Source organism: Nematostella vectensis, chromosome 3, assembly GCF_932526225.1.
Source record: "Nematostella vectensis chromosome 3, jaNemVect1.1, whole genome shotgun sequence".
Lineage (NCBI taxonomy): Eukaryota > Metazoa > Cnidaria > Anthozoa > Actiniaria > Edwardsiidae > Nematostella > Nematostella vectensis.
In genome coordinates this window covers 5,403,122-5,424,725 of record NC_064036.1, presented here as the reverse complement: position 1 = coordinate 5,424,725, position 21,604 = coordinate 5,403,122, and the positions used below count along the sequence as shown (strand labels likewise).

At 41.4% G+C, this 21,604-nt stretch overlaps 3 protein-coding genes, 2 long non-coding RNA genes and 1 pseudogene across 5 annotated transcripts in view; 4 read left to right on the top strand and 2 right to left on the bottom strand.

Annotated features, from left to right (window-relative positions):
- The first annotated feature begins 2,201 nt into the window (after positions 1 to 2,201).
- Positions 2,202 to 2,774, top strand: LOC125561342. The gene is made up of 2 exons (XR_007307379.1): positions 2,202 to 2,264; positions 2,482 to 2,774. It is a non-coding gene; the product is annotated as an uncharacterized LOC125561342 (long non-coding RNA).
- Positions 2,775 to 2,935: 161 nt separating this feature from the next.
- On the top strand, positions 2,936 to 5,194 carry LOC125561341. The gene is made up of 2 exons (XR_007307378.1): positions 2,936 to 4,476; positions 4,585 to 5,194. It is a non-coding gene; the product is annotated as an uncharacterized LOC125561341 (long non-coding RNA).
- Positions 5,195 to 5,489: 295 nt separating this feature from the next.
- Positions 5,490 to 8,699, bottom strand: LOC125561332 (annotated as a pseudogene).
- Positions 8,700 to 9,924: 1,225 nt separating this feature from the next.
- LOC116618466 lies at positions 9,925 to 15,600 on the top strand. The gene is made up of 5 exons (XM_048725144.1): positions 9,925 to 10,080; positions 11,306 to 11,571; positions 11,956 to 12,071; positions 13,124 to 13,211; positions 14,509 to 15,600. The coding sequence occupies exons 1-5, from the start codon at positions 9,987 to 9,989 to the stop codon at positions 14,908 to 14,910; spliced, it is 966 nt and encodes a 321-aa protein (XP_048581101.1). The 5' UTR covers positions 9,925 to 9,986; the 3' UTR covers positions 14,911 to 15,600.
- Positions 15,601 to 15,970: 370 nt separating this feature from the next.
- The window catches only part of LOC5512761, a 37,645-nt gene continuing 32,011 nt past the window's right edge, over positions 15,971 to 21,604 (bottom strand). The window contains exon 40 of the mRNA XM_048725471.1: positions 15,971 to 16,334. The gene's annotated coding sequence lies outside the window, so the exon portion shown is untranslated. The remainder of the gene's footprint in view (positions 16,335 to 21,604) is intronic.
- LOC116618474 lies at positions 17,781 to 19,639 on the top strand. The gene is made up of 2 exons (XM_048725474.1): positions 17,781 to 18,638; positions 18,728 to 19,639. Exons 1-2 carry the CDS (start codon positions 17,781 to 17,783, stop codon positions 19,637 to 19,639), a joined length of 1,770 nt encoding a protein of 589 aa, XP_048581431.1.

Genomic DNA, 21,604 nt, shown 5'->3' with positions numbered 1-21,604 from the left:
TTTTTAACTTTGTCTGTGACTGGGGGGAGGGGACTAAAAGGCCCCCCCTCCGCGTATTTCATGAACCGCTTAGGCCTGTAGGCTATAACCATCAAACTTACAGACAATGAGCACCAGCTTGCAAAGAATCGTCGCGCCCTATTTTGGGTGTGGTCGAATAATTTATGACGTCATAACAATGTCTAGCTATTCTTTCAAATATTGCCTTTCAAATGATCAGATATCGGGTTGAAATCATTTTGCATCATTCAGATATGTCAAAATCAACCTTTTAATGGGTTTACAATGATAAAAGGCCACCATCTTGGATACGCCATCTTGGATTCTTATGATATTTTGCAATGGAAAAAAAAATCTGGAACTATTACAGAAAAAAGTATTTGCGTGCATTTATTACTGCTCATAGTTATGATAAATGCATAATATTAGCTTTTAAAGTGTCATCTAGTATATCTAGTGACATTATTAACGAAAGCAAAATTTACCCACCCCTCCCCCAAATATCGGAGGCAAAAAAATTCTAGCGCTGTTGTGAAACCTGTCACTTCAACAAACTTATAAAGTCAAAAGAGGTATTTCAATCTGAGAAACAGGAAAAATTCAATACTTTTTAGTTTTTGGGAAACCTACGTGTGAAAAAACGGTTGTCCTGGCAGTACGGAGCGTCTCCTTGACATGTCAATGGCATCAAAACGTCTGCAGATAGATTTTAGGAAAAGTCACCAAGTTTTAGCCTCTTAGCTGCTATGGTTCAAAAGTTATAGCAATTTTCCTGGGGGGGGGGGGGGGGGGGGGGGGGGGGGGGTGTTAAGGCCCCCAGTCTGAAAAGGGAAAAAAGTTACGAAAAGTGAAGGCCGGCAAGAAGGTTGATTTCCTACTAAGTTGAAATAAAGAAGACTAAATTTTTAGATTTAGATTTCTAAACGAGAAAGCTGTGGAAAGATCGGTCTAAGGAGAATTCGAAAGAACGCCTTTCGAAAGTACCAAAGTTTGTATGTTTCTACGGAATAAACGATCTTTCATCGCAGGCTTAAGTTAAGGAAGGGGTTATCACCAATGACTTTCAAGTTGGTAAGAGTCCTTGTCACTTCATCCAGAGGGTTCAGGCCCGTAGCCAGGATTTTGAGCGGGGTGGTTCGTTTTTCCATTTCAGAGGACCAAATTTCCGGTATACCCCTCTCCTCGCCTTATAACATTAGCCAACTGGCCAATCAATCTTGTATTTAAAATGTTATTAATAGGGTATTTTTTAACATAAGCGATAATAATAAAGATAATTATTATAAAAAGATAAAGACATATTGATGTGCACGGTATATCTCCAGCCAAACGTTATATATTTTTGTTTGCTCTGAGCGGACCTTCAAGCCGGGAGGGGGGGTTCATCCGAACCCCCCTGGCTACGGGCCTGGGCCTCAAACTGGAGTCTCTTCTTGGTCCAGGTTTGAGACTTGCCACGAGTACTTGCATTGGGACGGTTGGAATACATACATTTTTTTATAATGTCTTCATCAATGGTATTCTTTTTTGCTGACAAATTTCAAATGACACGAGGATTTAGTATACAGACTCGAGACCCCCAAATAAATTCCTGCTCTCCATGTCCGGGTTGTGCTAAAACACCGCTGCCGCATTGTCTTTTTTTTATTTCTCTTGATTGAATAATGATTTATCAGTTTCCGGTCTTATCAGATATCTACCGTGGTTGATATGGACAAAACATCATCTAAAATGTAAAGCACATGCAAACTTAATAATCTCAACGCAAACTTAATAATTCGAACACAAACTTACTAATTCGAACACAAACTTACGCAAACTTAATAATCTGAACACAAACTTAATAATTTGAACGCAAACTTAATAATTCGAACACAAACTTAATAATTCGAACGCAAACTTAATAATTTGAACGCAACTTTAATAATTCGAACGCAAACTTAATAATTTGAACGCAAACTTAATAATCTGAACACAAACTTAATAATTCGAACGCAAACTTAATAATTTGAACGCAAACTTAATATTTTGAACACAAACTTAATAATTCGAACACAAACTTAATAATTTGAACGCAAACTTAATAATCTGAACACAAACTTAATAATTTGAACGCAAACTTAATAACTCGAACACAAACTTAATAATTCGAACACAAACTCGAACTGAGTGCAAAGGCCAGGTTACAAGCAATGGATGGTCATGAAAGGCGTATACCATTTCGCCATTCTCGATGTTAAAAGCTCGATGTTAGACTAAACGTGGTAAGTTTCTAATCTTTTTCCCTTTTCGTACATTAATTTGCTTAAAAATTTGAACGAACATTAGCTTTACACTGTTCAAACCTTTGAATAACGTCTACGATGGTAAAATCCTAATTTCATGGGATGACAATTATCGGATTTAGGTTTTAGTGAAATATTCCTAACTTTACCTTACTAAGGTTGTACCCTAATCATTTTTTCTACCTTATATTCTCAGGTTCTATTCAAACCGTCGCTTCCTAGTAATATGGGACCTATAGTTCTGCTACTCGTGTTTGTGGTCGTACTCATAGATGTAGACTTCGCAGCAGCATTACCCATTCCTAGAAATAAGGGACATTAGCCAGAGGTTTCTCTGGGGCTCACATTTTGCTAGGCCCGCGAGGAATAACAGCGGTATCACAAATAAAAACGAGATTCCGGCCAGCACAGGGGCTTCCCTTTTGTTGTTACACTAGAAGTTTTTAATCAGGTTGACTAAAATTCCAAATAAAAGTAGTATTAGCGGTATTTAAACGTGCATGGGGCATCTCTGATTTGATACATCCAATGATAATGGAAGTGCGACAGTCTTGCTGAGGTTGGAAAACATTATATGCGCAAATTTTAAAAAATGTATTTTAGAAAGGCTTTATGGTTCACCTGTGTCAATCCCAGAAAGCCGTGGGGCCGTTTAAAAACAAAATGGAGAACGGACGAACGGACGAACGGAGAGAAGTTGTTCTTGCGGAGCGCACCGTTTTCCTTGCTTCAGTCTGTATCTTAAAGACAACAATAATGGTTCCTGAACTAGGCATAACTACATCAAATGTTATTTCTTCGGGAACAAGATTGGAAGGCGCTACTGCCTATTTTATTGGCCAATTTGATGGAAGGATAGTCGATTTACCAATTTCGAGTCCTGCACCTGTGATGCGGCGAACAGTTCTACCTTTTAAACGACTACTTTTATGCCCGATTTCAATAAAATTACAGAGAATGTATGGAGGATTGTATGCTCTCAAGCGAACAAAAGTGCAATGTCCAAGGAACAATCATAGGGCTTTCTCTGACATCGTTTGAACGGAAAGTGTATCACTCGAATGGCAAGGGGTTTTTTCGAGTCCTGCATCGTGAGCCCAAAATCTCTGAAACGAGAAAATTTGATAAAATGTGATGTCTCCCCACATTTCCTTATAATAAATGGCAGCCATTTTGACATTGTATGTGCACTATTACGCATGCGTGGCGGCCATTTTGTCTCTTATTTCTGGGAATGAAGAAGCACAATGCTTACTAGATATGGCAATCTTCAAGAATGCATTCTTGGGTACTTTAAAGCAGGTTACACTTATAAAAAGATAGTCTTTTTCATTGGAACTATCTATGGAGTGTTTATGACAGTTAGATAGTTACGTTACTTATTATACAAAGTGTATGGTAAATACAGAAAAGGAAACAGTTCTCCCGAGTGGCAAATTCGTTATGCAATAACAACTGAGCAAGGCGGACCAGCAAAATTAGTGGGATATCGTTCAATGGCAAGATTCTATGACAGAAGTATAACCTAAGTGTTTCTAGAGACAAAGTAATGAGTTTGCTACGTGAGCTTGACCCTGAAGGGTGCGCCTCCCGTCGAAGAAAACGTTTAACACGCTGCATCTACAGATGCTCGGGGGCAAATTCTGTCTGGCACATTGATGGATATGATAAGCTCAAACCATTTGGATTTTATGTCAGGGGATGCATTGATAACTACTCTTGGAGAATTATGTTTTTAGAAGTTGGCTCCACTAATAATGATCCAAAAATTGTTGCTGGATACTATCTTGAATGTGTGAAAGCAATGGGAGGATGTCCAAGGTTAGTACAAACTGACTGCGGAACTGAAAACGGAATTATTGCTAGTTTACAGTTTTTCGAGGGCAAGACCGAGTTAGTCACAGATATGGGTCCTCCACATCAAACCAACGGATATAATGCTGGTGGTCTATCTGTCGGTTCAGAAGTGAATGGTGGATAGGTCTCTTCAAAGATTAAGTCAGCTATGGAGCATTTACTAGTGGCAATCAGAAACATATGATGTGCTTACAATTCTGTTTCATGGACCTTATTCAAAAAGACCTCGATGAAGTGGCAGAACTATGGAACAGTGACACCATAAGGCGTAGCAGAATGGCAGAATGTCCACCGGGTACTCCTGATGAGTTGTACTTTTTGCCAGAAAATTCAGGTAATTATGTTCAGAATGAAGACAGTTCTATAACAGCTGCAAGACATTATACGCACTATAACAAAACTTAAAAATCTTATTATATAATAACGGCGTACTTTTTTTCAGGTGGAGACAACAAGAAAGTCCAGTTATCGACTGAAACTTTGAAATTGTCAGAAGCCTTCGTCGAAGGCAGGGTTTCATGTTGCGGAAACGTGGGTTGAAGAGTACTTGGACTATATCATGTATATGAATGCTCTACAGAAACCAAGTAATTGGGACAAAGCCTTGGAAAATTATTTTCTGTTGATACAAACAGCAGAAATGTAGTTATGTATTCTTTGACGTCCAGATGAGTTACGACTGCCGAAACAGACAGCAACAGTGTAATATTGCATACTTCCATGTCAATCATTTTTGTGTTTTGGCTTGAAAACTCGCACTGTTTAGTCAAAAAAATTTCGCGCTTCTAGCAAGCTGATTTGCAGAAAACTAACGGATGATGACAAACTTTAAATGATACTTGGACTACAAAAATACATTGGGAAACAAGTTAACTGGGAAGATGCGCCATATCATGTTTGTTCGTTAGTTATGCATAACAACCACGCTGTTATTTTATTGTGCTAAACATTATTCTTCCAAATACAGCAGCACTTGCTAAACATAAACAACTGTTAACTCTTATTTAAGTATGCCAATGGTAATCGCTATACAGTAAAACCCAACGTATCCATGTTCGCCTTAACAATTTTAGACACTTGCGGGTTTTTACGTTATAGTTAACTCGTTAAGTACTTAAATTATAGTTTCAAAACGTGAAATCATGAAACCCTTGGAGCGACTACAGCAACCCAACAGTAATAAGAAAAAAACAATAACGACATTATCCGTGAATATATTCAAGAGCGTCTGCAGTACAGGTAAACGCCGTTTAAAGTCGACGCCAGGACCTGATCATATAAGACGTACTACCTTGGATAAGCGTGTTTGATGACGTGTTAGCAGACGCCCGGTTATATTATCGCATAATGTCGTTTGTTAAAACAAACGTACGTCATGTGATGGAGGCCACGCTCAAGTGGCGCGGTAATAGAACCTTCTACCACTTCAAGATATGTCCAACTCCCAGTCACGTTTGAGAATATTGGTGAATTCTTCCCTGAATTCCACGTAGTTGTTGTAAGTTGAGGGCAACTCTAAAAGCGGACCACATGTATGTGCTACTGGTCTAGAGCTAAAACCTTCTGTCCTAACGTATGTAACTTCGATTTTCCCCGCCCCTAATACATCTCTTGCTGTTGTAAAATGAAGGAACCGCGAGAGCTGGGTTGCATCAAGACCTCTAACATATCGCTGGAGAAACTTCTTTCAGAATCACTGACCGGATCGCTATTTAGACGGTCAAGGACCTTCTTTGCCGTAGGTGTAAGAGTCTCATGCAAATTCAGTACAGCTGGCAGAGACTCGAATTCTTTGAATTCTTTCAAACCTTTCCTCGAGATTGGCCGCCAAGCTGAAACCATTACATGCGGTTTCCGTATCATCTCTTGCTTTGCTATTTCTAGCAGCACCTTAAAAACATTACTTGGTTGTACCAAAGACCTGCAATCAAATCTCTCCAAGAAATTTTGGAACTCGTCAGTACCTTTGAGGACATCTTCTATGAATCTTCTTCTGGTGCGGATAGATACCGCTTAAAGGAGTTAAGATATAAATCATCTTGGACGTCATTATCAAATAGGCAAAAACAAATAAACACCTTTGATAAGAACAAAGGGAAATAGGAAACTGATTCATACCCTTTAACTAGGATGCGACCCACTGCCTCCCATTCTTCGATGAAGAAGTCATGACGAATAAAAGGGACCCTTTCTCTTTCTCCTATTGTCATAGAAATGGAAAATTCATTCCAAAACAGAGTGTACACCTCACAGACTACCCCTATACCCTCCCCTGCCTCTCTCTCCCCCCTTTCATTGATTATCTCAAACACTACTCTCCTATCATAATACTTGGATCTTTAAACTTGTCTATCAGATCCCATCTTATTTGGGAGCGGCGAACGGCAATGACAGCTGCTTCTGCAGGCATCTCAAAAGAAACGCTATCTGATACAACTTCCTCTTCTCTTGCTGGATTGCCGCTATCTGACACATCTTCCTCTTCTCTTGCTGGATTGCCGCTATCTGACACAACTTACTCTTCTCTTGCTAGATTTGTCTTAGCAGCAGAAGCATTTTCATCAACTCCTAAATGGGCTAGTCGCTGATACCGCAGCTGTGCTACATCGACAAGACCTGAGGCGACAGTGTCACTTGTCACAGCCTTTTGATACTCGGCGTCCTGAAGACACCTTACACATGACTCTCCAAGAAGGAACGTACAGTGGCATGTTTCGCACACAACTCTTGCAGTCGGATTGTTGTTGGTATTGTTACTATGAAATACAATGGAATACAATTAAAATATGTTTCTTCATTCTCTCTCCTTCACTATTTATCACCATCTACAGGGTTTTTCTTGGAGATGTTGGGTATTGTTACTGTAAACCACTAGAGCTAAGGTATTCAAGTACAACAAACAGAGGCCCATCTACACGATGAAAACGGTAAAAAACTCTCAATAATGAAAATTGTTACGGGTCATCACAAGAACAATCAGCTTAGCTCAAAACCAATAAGGGGCAATTTCAAAGCCAATTCTTAAGTTCTTTTACTGTCCTAGGGAGAAAATTGGTATTGTTTCGTTCCTTGGAAAAACAAAACAAGTAAACTACCTCTTAAGTACTATGGGAATGGGGAGAAAAGCAAAAAGAAAATATCAACTCCAGAAAAAAAAACTGATAACCATATACAGCTATCATCTCAATTTTTATGGCGTACAATAAAACAAGAGAGTGCAAGTGAATCTATTCACACAATCGACTAGTTCTATATAATATGTATACTGTACCTTCCATTCTCAACGAGGAAGTCCTGTTCTGGGACATCAAACACTGACTTAAAGAACTCTACATCATCATCAGCTTCTTCAGAATGGCTTGCATCATTTTTAAAAGAAATCACCTCGCTTAGGGAATCTAAAGTCTTTAAAACATGGGACTGAATGAGAATTTAACATAGGACACACTATAGTTTACACTACCAAAATCCCATACCCCCGAAATACCAGGATATTTTAGATGTCGCCAGTTCCAGCATTGAAAAGATCTTCCATTGTATGATGGCCAAGAGCCATTTAATTTTTCATCCTGCCCAAACCAGCCAAAATCGTCCAAAACAAAAGGACTTGTCGTATATTCTCCAAGCATTCCCCCTCATTCCCCCTGGGTAAAGGTATATTTAATCAATATCTAAGCCCTGGAAATTCCAAATGAAAGAGGGTTTGGGCAATCTGAGCCCCAGGAAATACTAAGGGTGGAAATCCTGGGGCACCAAACCCAACCAAATCCTCCCCCGCCCTGTGTGCAAAATGCAATCAGACAAGGAAGGTAAACCCACAGCTTCAATTCATAGCTAATCATACCTAGCCTACATATAAACAATGTACTACCTTGTCTTCTTCAACACCATCCTCGTCCTCTGATGAAGTTTCTTTGTTGGTAGCTGAAATAATGAATACATTGCTCTTTACTTCAATTGGCAATGTAGATCCACGTTTTACTTTGAGTTCACCATTTCTGTTGTATAACAGACCAACTTTGACGTGTGGAAATGGTAAAGATGGTCACTACAGTATCAAAGGGAAGATACTGGTTTATATTTTACTATTAAGGTGTAGGGCTGCGAACCCAGATCTTATCCAAGACCTAAAGATGCAAATAGGCACCCTATCCTGAACCTTTGAGTGGACCCACTTGTGCTAACTTGTTAAAGCATTATATGAGATCCCAAAAAGGGGGGCAACATGTCACCTCCTTCGTCACCCCTGGATCTGACATCCCTGGTGATTTGGTATATTTGCGAATAGTGGAGTTACTCCATTTAGCATATCACTTGAAAGGTTATCAGTACAGCAAATTCTCACTGTAACATTATCTAGAACATTATATTACCGTAACGTTGGCGGTTGTTTTTTTTTCCGAAAGGATTTTCTTTCAGACTGCTTCGATTTCTCTGCCTTTTTCATTTTTAGAATTGAACTCCTGTTGAGCAGCTGTTGCTTTTGACCTCATGAAATCATCAAAGCTTAAAGGAAGTGGTGTAGTAGCTGAAGTAGATGGACTTGCTGCAGTCCATCGTGCACCACAAGTAGCACAAAACACGCCATTTAAAATATTCTTGGCCCCACACGCAGGGCAAAACATCCTAGAAAATATGTTCATTGTTCAGTTTCGGATAAAATAAAAATGAACATAAGCAAAATCATGCCAGGGAAAGATGATTGGGGGTGATTGGGACTCCTCGGTATCGTTTCGGGTCCCGGGATCAGTTGAGATACTTTTGGGGATCATTTCGGGTCCTGTACAGGGCGTCGATGTTAAATCGTACTATAACATTAACTAATATTTTATGGAACCTAACGAAGTGTAAAGTTAGAGCAGAAGTAAATAAACTTTCTTTCTAGTGTTGAACGCAAATAAAGCAATAAAAGAGAAAAAAACTGAAACTTACCTGGTTGTAAAAATTGGAAATTCCAAGTCGATCCGAGATGACGAAATGACACGTGTTGAGCAACCTGGTCATGAACAGCAGCCTGGCCTTCAATAATTGCGTTCAAATTATTAAGTTTGCGTTCAAAATATTAAGTTTGCGTTCAAAAAGTTAAGTTTGTGTTCAAAAAATTAAGTTTGTGTTCGAATTATTAAGTTTGTGTTCGAAATATTAAGTTTGCGATCAAATTATTAAGATTGTGTTCGAAATAATAAGTTTGCGTTCAAAACATTATGTTTGAGTTCAAATTATCAAGTTTGCGTTCAAAATATCAAGTTTGCGTTCAAATTATTAAGTTTGCGTTCAATTATTAAGTTTGCGTTCAAATTATTAAGTTTGAGTTCAAATCATTAAGTTTGCGTTCAAATTGTTAAGTTTGTGTTCAAATTATTAAGTTTGCGTTCAAATTATTAAGTTTGTGTTCAAATTATTGAGTTTGCGTTCAAATTATTAAGTTTGTGTTCAAATAATTAAATTTGTATGTGCTTTACTTTTAATATGATGATGTTTTGTCCATATCGGCCACCGTAGATATTGGGTTGAAAACATTTTGGTAAAATAGCGAAGTGTGGAAAGAATCTAATAGCCAAGAACAATATTTTACCAAATTATTTCTACTTCAGAATATCGGACTTAAAAAAATTACGTGTTTGAATTTTTTGCAGACGAATGTTACGACCCTTAGAACTATTACGGCTATGTGGAAACCAGGCTTTAGGAATAATAAATCATTTGGGTGCATGAATATTTCCATGGCATCCGTTTCCCAAAAATTATAAACAAACTCCTAACAATTAAGTCCAAAAAAAGAGGTGATAAACAATTCATTACCTAAAGGAAGGAACATTGAATAAATTGTCCGATGTAGGTAGGATGCACAAGTTCAAAAGTGGGAAATCTAAGCTGACTTCTTTTCTCCAAATTGTCGTCGCGTTTGTATCATTGTTCGTGTATTCAAGAATTGTTGGTAAGATGCTTGTCACTGTAACCTGTAACCTGGCTTTTTTGTAAGTTCCAGTTCATTCATTTCGGGATGATATATATTATTATTCTCCCTAATATCAGATGATGTCTATAGAGCTTGATGAATAAGCGCATAAGCCTAACAGACAATTAATTGTAATCTAGGTGTAAGGAGTATTGTATTTATATTTTTTAACTGCAAAGGGAGTGAGATAGGAAATTAAGTTTTTAAACTTAATTTTTTAACTTAAAAGACGGATTAGTATCTTTAAAATCACGTCTTGGTAGTTATATCTACTTGCGTACGTTCGCCGTTCGTGTTAACTTTAGTCCTGATTAGAACTGTTCCACCATAAACGTTTTTCGTTCGAATGAAGAATGGAAGTGCACAGAACAATGTGTTCGTGAAGTTTTATCGCGGTAACCTTTTCTAATGCGAGCAGACAAACTCCGGGTGGAATATTTGTAATATCTAGATTTATTTTCCCAAGCATCAAGTAAAAATTTGTGCCTGTAAAGGGAAGCCCAGGTTCAACCAGAGTTTTCGGACATTCTTATTAATAAAAACCCCCTTCCAAATTACACTCAATAACACAAAATGAGCAAACTGCCCAGGAACGCTTATGGTGTGGTTCAGAGATCAAACTTTTTTTTCAATTTTTAGCAATATGTGTACGTGTGCTTGCTAGTGTAGCATTGCTTTGCAAATCCACTAAGGCGCGCGTAACAGGCAAAAAAGTATTCTCAAACCCAAGTGACAACAAGCCGCCATGAATACAACCCAAGCCGACATAAATATAATCTCAAACTTGCAATGTTCGACTTAAGCTCTAACGTTTAATCCCAAACAACTAGGCTATTAATATCTTACAAATCCAATGTACAAATTAAATGACAGTACCCCGTACTGATCGGTCCTTCGTAAGATTTCTTTTAACGCTACCAAAGCAGGTGCTTCTATCATCGCCACATGCTTGTTTGTGTGTGATTATTTGGGCGCTTATCGGTATATTTTTTTTGTAAAATCTGGGTAGGCCCAGATTTTACAAAAATCTGGTCCCGCCTTAGAAAGGCGTTCCTGCTTATACGAGGTTCCCTTCAAAAACGTCAAAACATGTTTAGAAATTTGTTATTAAACTTACGTTGTTAGAATTTTCTTCTCTGCTATTGCAAATTATGTCCTTCTTTGTTTCGATTCGCAATTATAATAATTTTCATTTCTACACAAGTGCTGTCGTCTTCCCCGTGTCGAATCCTCACGCACTTGTATCCTTTACCTGGGCATGCGCTACGTGGACACCTGCTGACCAACATGACCGTGTCTCCGAAAGGCGCGTGTGGTTCATATTGCTTCGACTCGCCCGAGTGCTTCTCGTACAACGTGGGACCTGGGTCTGATGAGTTGGAGTTCACTTGCGAGTTGAGTGACAGTGACGCCGCCCAGCACCCAGACGACCTCGTACCAAGAGAGGGCTTTACCTACCATGCATACGAGGTATACACCAATACTTACATTTTAGTACCCTTCCTTCATTAACTCGAACCAACCACCTATCGTTGTTAAGTATTTTACTACTGATTTTTCAATCATTGTTTGCACAGCGAAACACATTTGGTCAAAGTAAGGGAAATTATACAGGAATTCCCTTTTTTATAATGAAAAAAATAATTTTAACAGGGCGTCTTATAGATCTTTGACAGGAGAAGGGAAGATTTAATAAGATAAAAAAGATGTCTATAGGGGAGGGGACGTTGATCTATACCAAACATTTGTTGGTTTGGGGATTCATCAGATATAGGAGATCCCCCCCCTCCCCCCATGCTATCTCTTCCATCAAGCCCCCTCGTCCGCCAGCTATGTATAGTTGTTGATCCACAGAATACCTGCCTGGAAAGTGGTTCCTGTCCGTCAGGCCGAGTTTGCCGTATTGGTTACGAAGAGCCGTACAGGTGCACATGTGGAAAGAACTACACGGGGCTTAGGTGTTTGCGAAGTAAGTAGAAAGTAGCAAATAAATGACTTCTATTTGCCATTGTAGATATCAAACTTTTAACAGTATTGTGACAACGATATTGACTTGTGTTGTCTATAAAATTTCGGTTAATTTTCACTGAGGTATTCTGTTTCGTATTACTGACTGGGGGGGGGGGGGGGTTACAGGCCTACGAACAACTAGAGCGAGATGCACGCAACAAGGGGATGTAACTCTTGGTTCAATCATACTGGATGTTCACCGTTTTAGTAAGCCTGAAATTTTGTTTAGCTGTTTGCTTTGATGGTCCAAGTTCTTTGTCAATGATTAGGTAAATCAATACATTCATCAGTATACCTTTAGTACTGAGAAGACTCAGTACACGTTCTTCGCATCTTGTAGCTTGTAAAATGGTAACTGAGGTTTTGTTTCTCATGATTGATATGACCCGCCGCATTTAGATTTGTTTTAGTCAATGCGCTGATTCTTACACTATATTTGATAATTGTTCGATATCGCAGAGCAGATATGCGCCACCCCCTCTTTGATATCTCGGAAGCATTTTGTTCTGTCACCAAAAGGGTTGGGCGGTAGTTGAAAAATACAAGAAATGGGGAAGTGTCCAGTATGGAGCCATGGGGTACCCCCGATAAGACAAGAAGGACCTCTGGGGGTTTTTGCCGAGAGTCAGCTCTTGTGTTGCTCTGATAGGTAGTTATGGAGCACTCGAAGAGTCTATCACAAATCTCAAACTTCTATGATGATACCATGGTGTTGTTTTTAGGCTACTGTTGCAGGCGTGTACACATGGGGGTGGGGGGCGCGCACACCTCCTCCATTTGCCGCAAACATGTTGGTAATTTCTTATTGAAAAAGCGTAAAAAATAAATACTTTTTCCGTATGATATCTATGACTGCGCCCCCCCCCCCCCCCCCCCAGCAATTCCTGGGTACATGCCTGAATTGAGATGATTGATGATGGTGATGTTTGAACGATACACGAAAGGGGATGGTTCTGGTTACTCTTGCTACTCTTATAACTCAAGTCTGCATTGCATTTGACTCTTCTCAGGAAAAATTCATGTCCGTCTACGTGCAATCACAAGAGTATTTTCACGGAATTTGCAAGATTGAAGTAAATGGCGTTAACTACTGCAAATGGGTAAAAGAACGTATATTCTGTCAAAGAACTCTATTTCCCATGTAATGTAACACATTTATACAGAGCAGTTTTCATAAGCCCGTTAAGCAAAGTTTCAAGCAAAAACAAAGGGAAAACCAAAGACATTAATTAATACACCCACAATGGTGTTTGTACGGGAAAGAGGAAAGTGAGAATTGAAGTAAACGTGTTTATGAAAACCACTCTAGTTTTCTGGATTTGAAAAGTGAGTATAATGTTACTCAGAATAACTATGAATGCTAAACTACAGAGCAGTTTCTTCTGAGAATATTTAAAAGGGTTGGGAGCAAAGTGTTATAAGACGCGTGTGTTCAGAGGTGGGGTCTGAGGTCATCATTAAATATAAAAGTATGATAGCCATAATGATTGTGCTGATTATGTTGATGTGTATGATACACTTGTTTTGAATAAGGATGCACTCTGCAGTGCCTTAGCAGGCCTCGAAATATTTGAGGGGTGCAATTAAGAAACATCAAGAAAATATGAGGGGAAGAGGCACACGCCCCTTCTGGTCATTTTCTTATATTTTTTTTAAAGTATTGGGGAGGAGGCGTGCCCCAGTGCCCCTCCCTCTGCTACGCCCCCGCGCCCGTTTCTCGAAACACTCGAGAATTCTCGGGCCCGAAAACTTCGTTTTGCATTTTTGCTCAAAATGTCGCTTGTTTTACTTTCTGAGAACCGCTTTCATGTTTTAGAACAATTTGAATTCCTTCATGGTTCATATTCCAAATGATTACGCTCAATAGGGCTATTTTTGAAGCCAAAAAGTTATCAAGAAAGTATCGGGTGACTGTGAGGTCCCGAGAACTTTCTTAATGTTTAAGCCATTTGACTTTTGGGCCCGAGAAGTTCGGGAAATATCAAATTCTATAAATCCATAAAGAGAATCATCCTTCACATGAATCTTTGTGTTAAAATACGATTTTTGACGACGATATTTCAACAAATTCAGATATCATAAATTTTATAGGAATTAGTCAGCTTTTCAAATTTAAAGACGTTTTCGGGCCCGAGAATTCTCGGGTGTTTAAAGAAACTAGCCCCTAAAAAAGGCAAATTAGGGCAAAAAAAAAAAAAAAAAACACACACACAGGTTTATCATTCTGCATGTAATCAATCCATTTGGATTCAGAAACCAGGATTGAGCTACTTATACATTACCCATGAATCACTAAGGGTTACGACTCAGGAATTTTTTAGTGCAACCTTATTTTCAACCGTAAATTTCACTTTGCTTTGCTATGCTGAGACGCAAACATTCATTCCGCCGTTCCAGGGGAGAGGACACCACGTTGCTGCCTTTTCAATGACTGGCAGCTACCTTGGATATCATTCATTTGACACATGGGCTGATGAGCTCGCCGGAAGTAAGATGGCCACCTACATCGACTCCCTTCCGCCCAACACACTCGTGCTGATCGCCGTGAGAGATAGTGGGCAGAAACATGTCACTGATGCGCACGATGCATTGAAGAGTGTGGGAGCCGTTGAACCTCTACAGCCTACGAATTATGGGGATAAATGGCTCCTCATTGGTCACAAAGGCGGTCCTCGTCCATGGATTACCCAGGGTCATCAGTATAAAGATCAAGGTTTATTGAAAGCTACAGTCACTATTTTGATAGAGGGATGCTACCCACATGGAAACACATTAGAGAAATGGTGTAATAAATTTTGAGTCACTTAAGATATCAATAGGGGACTTGCACTAACAGATCACGTGACAGATACGTGACGTTAACAAGCAAACTCGCACGCCCTTATTTTTTTTCTTCGTTATCGGGCCGACGGGCGCAGTCATTTCTGTTTATTTTGTCTTGAATTTGCCACCCAATAAGTCCTTGATCAGTAAGAGCAAGTCGCCTATTAGTTAAACCTTGAGACCAAATCTGTTGTTAAAACATTCATTCAAAACTGTAAAAGCATGTTATAGTTATGGGGCTTTTATACATTGGACGGGGCGCACATTAATGTGTGCGCATGCGCCGGATAGTACCAACATTTCCTGACTTTAGATACATCTAAAGATAGTTGCTAACACTGTGAATACTGATCGATTGTTTTTGACATTTTTGCATGCAGCACTTAGCGTCCGAGTCTTAAACGCAAAACGTCTTTTTATGTCGCGAAAACTTCTCAATTGAAGTTACAATTGAAGTTTATTGAAAACATCTCAGTCCCTTACTTGAATTAGACGTTTGAAATGTATTCTTTGAGTGAGTCGGTTATGTGCGGGAGCGTAAAATGGCGGCGTGTTAGACAAATCGCGTTGCTCTACGGTTTTCTTTTGTAAATGCATAATTTCTATATTATAACAGAAGTTTCACCATGGTGTAATAAGCCTGCATTAAATAGAGTATATCATTAATATTCTTCCTTATCTACCTTATCGTTATAGAATGGTCCCAAAAAGTGTGTGTGTGTGTGTGTATGGGGGGGGGGGGGGGGTGGGGGGATTGTGATTTAGAAGGGGGGAGGGGACTGGGTTTGACATAGAGAACAATTTAAAGAATCGACTTTTATCAAGCAATCGATTTATATGCCCCCTCCCCCCTGGGGAAATCTCTAAAAAGTAGCCGGGGGTGTTCGAGGGTGGTACAAAATTCTAGCATAACTCCTATTTCTTTGGGGTGTCGTCGAATCTTCTACAACAAAGAAGCTGAGCCAACACATGAAACCCGAAAAAAAAAGCCAGGGACGGCTGGGACAAAGTTTCTAAATTTAAGACACGAAACAACTTCCCAATGCACCTTTTATTCATACGCTATTGCTCCTGATACAAAGCTTTCCCTTCTTCTATCATAATCAGTTATAGTAAAACACTTCAAACCCCATATAATTACAGTGAAATTTTATGGGAGGACGAACATTAAAATGGATTTATGGTCTCTTTATTAGGGTGGGAGGCACAACGGTATTTCACTTTGATTGAGGAAGAATTGAGGAAGAATTTATATGACACTCGGCCGTGTCATTAGGTAGGGACCCATTAATACAATTTCAACTGTCGCTAAACTACACACCTTATACTATATCTAGCACGCCAAAGCTTAGTCTACTGAAACATCTTATGCCAAGTTACAAGAAGGAATTTGCGACGACCTACAATAGAAAATAAACGTTAGTTAAAAGTTCTCAAGACCTTTCCATTATATCAAACTAGCCAAAAGAAAACATAGATAAACTTTCAAATTCTGAAAAGGGAATTGAATTTGATTGAAATTTGGTGGGCACGGATGGATTTTGACAACGTGACACAGCAATATCTCGCCCAGGGCATGTTACGTTACCGTCCCCACCAGGGAAAGAGCAATTTCGCGGAGGCCGGGCTGCTGAGCTCGGCGAGGGACCCACCGCTCCAGCCGCGGTGGGATACGAATGCAAGTTTCGTAGGATGTAACAGTATTTTAATATTTCTCCATGTTGCGGGCGTGTTTTCGTGGGAGCGATGGCTCAAATGAAAGAATATGAGTTGCTGCATCGCCTGGCGTGCATAGATTCGGATTGGATATTTTCTTCAAAACTGGCCAGCGAATTCTCAGTTTTATCGTGGCGATCTGTTTTTAGCCTGTTGCCTTTTCCTACGGGATTCTAGGTATTAACGGACTCTCTTGTGAACTCTCAAAACGGCTCAGCTTTTTTTATACACCAAAATCCACTAGCAATTCTTTTATTTTTTTAATACGTTTCTTTGTCCATATAAACTTTAGTATCGAAGCGCTCTTAACTTGGGACGCCTGTGATTAAATCGAGTGAATAATTCCAAGTTTTGGCGGGAAATTCTAAAGCAAAGTATTTTCCTTAAATCCTTTAAAATTCAGATACGGCAATACCACAAAATATTGGCTATTAAGTGTTTCTATGGCAATGCTACCCACAATGAAGCGAAGAATAACTTAAAGCAGAGAATTATATGCGAAAAAAAAAATATCGTTTTGTAGGTTTCAAAAACAGCGCGCGCTCGTGAGAATGTCGCCATTCTTGATTACGAATGCAGCGCGCGCGCACAATGCAAAATCAATGTTTAGACTACGAAAGATCTGCTAAATTTTGCAGATTTGTTTCCTAAAGTTAAATAATCATTTCACTACCAGGTTAAGATATAAAGTTGACGGTAAAACTTGAAACCACACAGCCATCTTTGGTCGGTCCGGCGACCACTATTTAGAATTGTAAGGCGCGCGGGTTGCCTGTGGGCCCTACCCACAATGCCCGGAGGCGCGAAGTTAGTTGGAGTTTTTCGAGAGAAGCCACGTTGTGTTGACGCTTTGTTCGGTGTCTGGTATTGTTGAAAATAAAGATCGTATTTTTACCCGTGTAGAGGGAACATTGGTCCACCGAGCCGGATGAGTATCCCAGCGATCTCACCACTACACGACTCCTTCTCTAAAGCAGGAAGCGAGGTAAGCATTACACCCAGACCTCTCAGAGGTCGAAGCAGCAATCGAAGGTCCCAGAACGTGGTACCTCCCTCATCATGGTGTTCAAAACCCCAACAAGCCAGGAAAACTTCGCGTAGTCTTCGATGCGGCGGCAAAGTACAACAATATGTCATTGAATGACTGTCTCCTGACGGGCCCAGACCTGCTGAACAATTTAGTAGGTGTACTTATCCGATTTCGTTGCAACAAGGTCGGGATAATGGGGGATATTGAAAAGATGTTCCACCAGGTCAAGGTCCGAGAAGCGGATCAAGACTCCCTCCGATTCCTGTGGAGGAACCTCGAAGAGAGAATCCCTGATGTATACCGTATGGCAGTTCATGTGTTTGGAGCCATTGACTCGCCCTGCTCGGCCTGCTACGCACTGCGGAAGACAGCAGAAGATCAAGCTGGTTTGTTTCCCGATGATGTACTGGATACGATAAAGAGGAACTTTTACATGGACGACGTCCTAACTTCAAGGCCGTCGGAAGACGAGGCGGCAGCTGTCGCTAACCAGCTCATTGAAGCAGTAGCGGCTGGTGGTTTTCGCTTGACCAAGTGGGTATCTAACAGCCGAAAAGTGCTCCGTTCCCTTCCGTCTGACGAGGTATCCTGTGACGTGGTCAACTTGGACTTACAGACCTTGTCTCAAGAGAGAGCCCTTGGAGTAAAGTGGTGTCTCGAGCAAGACACGCTTTACTTGAAGCCGTTGAAAGATAGGTTCCCCGACACAAAACGAGGAGTCCTTAGTGCTACGAGTAGCGTGTTTGACCCCCTGGGCCTTGCGGCCCCGTACGTCGTCAAGGCCAAGCTCATCATACAGGAACTATGGCGCTGTAAGATTGATTGGGATGAGCCTATTCCCGAAGAGCTGCGAAGCATCTGGAAGTCGTGGAAGGACGGGCTGAAGACGCCGCTGATGATCCAGGCCCCACGGTGGTACGGCTTCCATCTGCGAGACGCCCAAGACATCCAGCTTCACGTATTCTGTGATGCGTAGCCTATGGTGCCGTTACCTACCTGCGAGCAGCGGTTGGTGACCAAGTAGTTGTGAGCTTTGTTCTTGGAAAGACAAGGCTAGCCCCGGTGAGAACTCTCACCATCCCACGACTCGAGCTACAAGCGGCAGTCGTCGGAATCAGGCTGAGAAAGAAGGTGATCAACGAGATTGATCTCCCCATTAACGCTGTGCATCTGTGGAGCGACTCCAAGACCACCCTGCAGTATATTGTCAACACCACCAGGAGATTTAGCACCTATGTCTCGAACAGAGTTTCAGAGAAACTCGGCTCTTGCAAGCCAGATGAATGGCGTCACATACCCGGTAAGCTCAATCCAGCAGATGACTGCACACGAGGTGTAGCCTTGCAAGACCTGACCCCTGATTCGCGTTGGCTTGCGGGACCCGACTTTCTTGCCAAACCGCCTTGCCAGTGGCCAAGTGCGGAACCAGAGCCGGTCGAAGAAAGCGATCTCGAAGTCAAGGCCACCGTCCTGGCAACTGGTGTCAGTGCCCCACCCCTTGATGTGAAGTGGAAGAGGTATTCGACCCTCGGGCGACTGGTGCGAGTATATGGGTGGTGTCTTCGCTTCAAGTCGATACTCCTGAGTAAGGCAAGAAAGACGGCCGCTCCACTGAAAGCTGACTTGCAGACCCTAGTTGCTGAAGAGATGAAGGATTCACGCTTAGAGCTATGTCGTATTGCTCAGCTGGAAATGTTCCCGGATGAATATGCCGCGCTTCAAAACGGCAAACCCATTGCATCCCACAGCCGCATTCTTCCGCTTCAACCAGTCTTAATAGACAGGGTTATTCGGGTTGGCGGGAGACTAAAGGATGCACCGGTATCTTTCGAGGAGAAGCACCAAATCGTCTTACTATCGGGGCACCCCCTGAGTTCTCTGATTGCCCAGGATTTCCATCAGCGTAATCGCCACGTTGGCAGAGAGCACACACTGGCGCTGGTGAGACAAGAATACTGAATACTTCGCGGGAAGGGCCTGACGAGAAAATTGATCAAAGACTGTTTGCTGTGCAAACGACGGAGAGCCAAACCTAAGGTCCCGCTAATGGCCTCCCTGCCGGGTAGCAGATTGGTGATGTGTGAACCTGCTTTCAGTAGTACCGGAGTCGACTACTTTGGTCCGATGACTGTCAAGAGGGGACGAGTCACCGAGAAGAGATGGGGATGTCTCTTTACTTGTATGACTACGAGAGCGGTGCATGTCGAGTTGGCTGGCGATCTTAGTACCGATGCCTTCATACTCGCCTTGAGAAGGTTTCGAGCGAGACGTGGAAATCCCCGCCTGATGCAATCTGATAATGGTTCGAACTTTGTCGGCGCGCTGCGGGAACTTGCTGAAGCTCTCGCACGAATAGACCAAGAGAGAGTAACGGATGAGTTATCGAAGGAAAGTGTAACCTGGAGTTTCAACCCACCGGCCGCCCCGCATATGGGTGGTGTCTTCGAGTCGATGGTGAAACAAGTCAAGAGGGCTCTTAAGGTGGTGATTGGCGATCGTGTTCTCTACGAGGATGTACTTAACACTGCTTTGGTCGAGGCAGAAGCAGTCTTGAACAGTCGCCCGCTTACGCCCGTAAGCGACGATCCTGATGATTTTGAGGCCCTCACGCCAAACCACTTCTTGATAGGTAGAGCTTCCCCCAACCCACCACCTGGGGAATTTCAAGAGCGGGAAGTTAATAGTCGCAAGCGTTGGCGGTAGTCGCAAACCATTGCAGACATGGTTTGGCACCGCTGGCGGAAGGACTACCTGCCTACATTGACGGTCAGGAAGAAGTGGAACAAGGAAGAGACGAACTTGAGAGTGGGAGACCTTGTGATTGTGAAAGACGAGGACTCGCCTAGGTCACACTGGTCTATGGCGCGCGTTACTGCCGTGTTCCCTCGGAAGGATGGTCGGGTACGCACTGTGCAGCTCAAGACACCCAGCGGCACGTTGATCCGACCGGTCGCGAAGGTGTGCTTGCTGGAAGAGAGCGCCGAATCCTCCTGAGATGTCGTGAGCCGTGTCAGCTCACTGGGGGGGGAGTATGGTCGGTCCGGCGACCACTATTTAGAATTGTAAGGCGCGCGGGTTGCCTGTGGGCCCTACCCACAATGCCCGGAGGCGCGAAGTTAGTTGAGGGTTCTTCGAGAGAAGCCATGTTTTGTTGACGCTTTATTCGGTGTCTGGTATTGTTGAAAATAAAGGTCGTATTTTTACCCGTGTAGAGGGAACAATCTTCAGCAATAACTAAGAAGACATGAAGACGGGAACCAGTTTAGCGCGCGCATATACTTTTTCATATAATTTGATTGACATCTCTTTTTACGTCACAAATGACTGGACCCGGGCCTTTTTTCCGAAGGTTGACCGAGATGCCTCAATATTACAGATTTGAGCTATTCGCGCGTTTTATAGGGTCCATACGAACCATTTGGAAAAATAAAAATATAAAGAATTGAACAAATCTATCAACTCTGAAAGGTTATATGAAGTTTAATCGTAGCGGTTTTAATATTATTTGTTTTATTTTTTTAACTAGTGTTGTGCAACTATTCTACAACATCTCATAAATAAATATTCTAGAAATCCTAGTTCGCTCACCGGATTTCAATATTGACCTTTTATCACCTTTTTTCACCTTTCATTCTGAATACTAAGTATGCACTTGCTAGTCATACAGGTCATGCGCAGTGTGACCTATGCCAAAACCAGTTTAGCGTTTACCTTAGATAAATATTTACTTCACAGACATTTCGAACAAGCCAAACGTATCCCTCAGCCCATTATTCTGTAGTATTTTATATAATGATTATTTCTAGTCAATTGATTGTTATTCAAACATCGACGGATTCTTACTATAGTAATCCTTAAGTGTGAAATTGTTCTGTTCCCTTAGATCAACATTCACTTGCATTTCTTGCATCACCTCTCCTACAG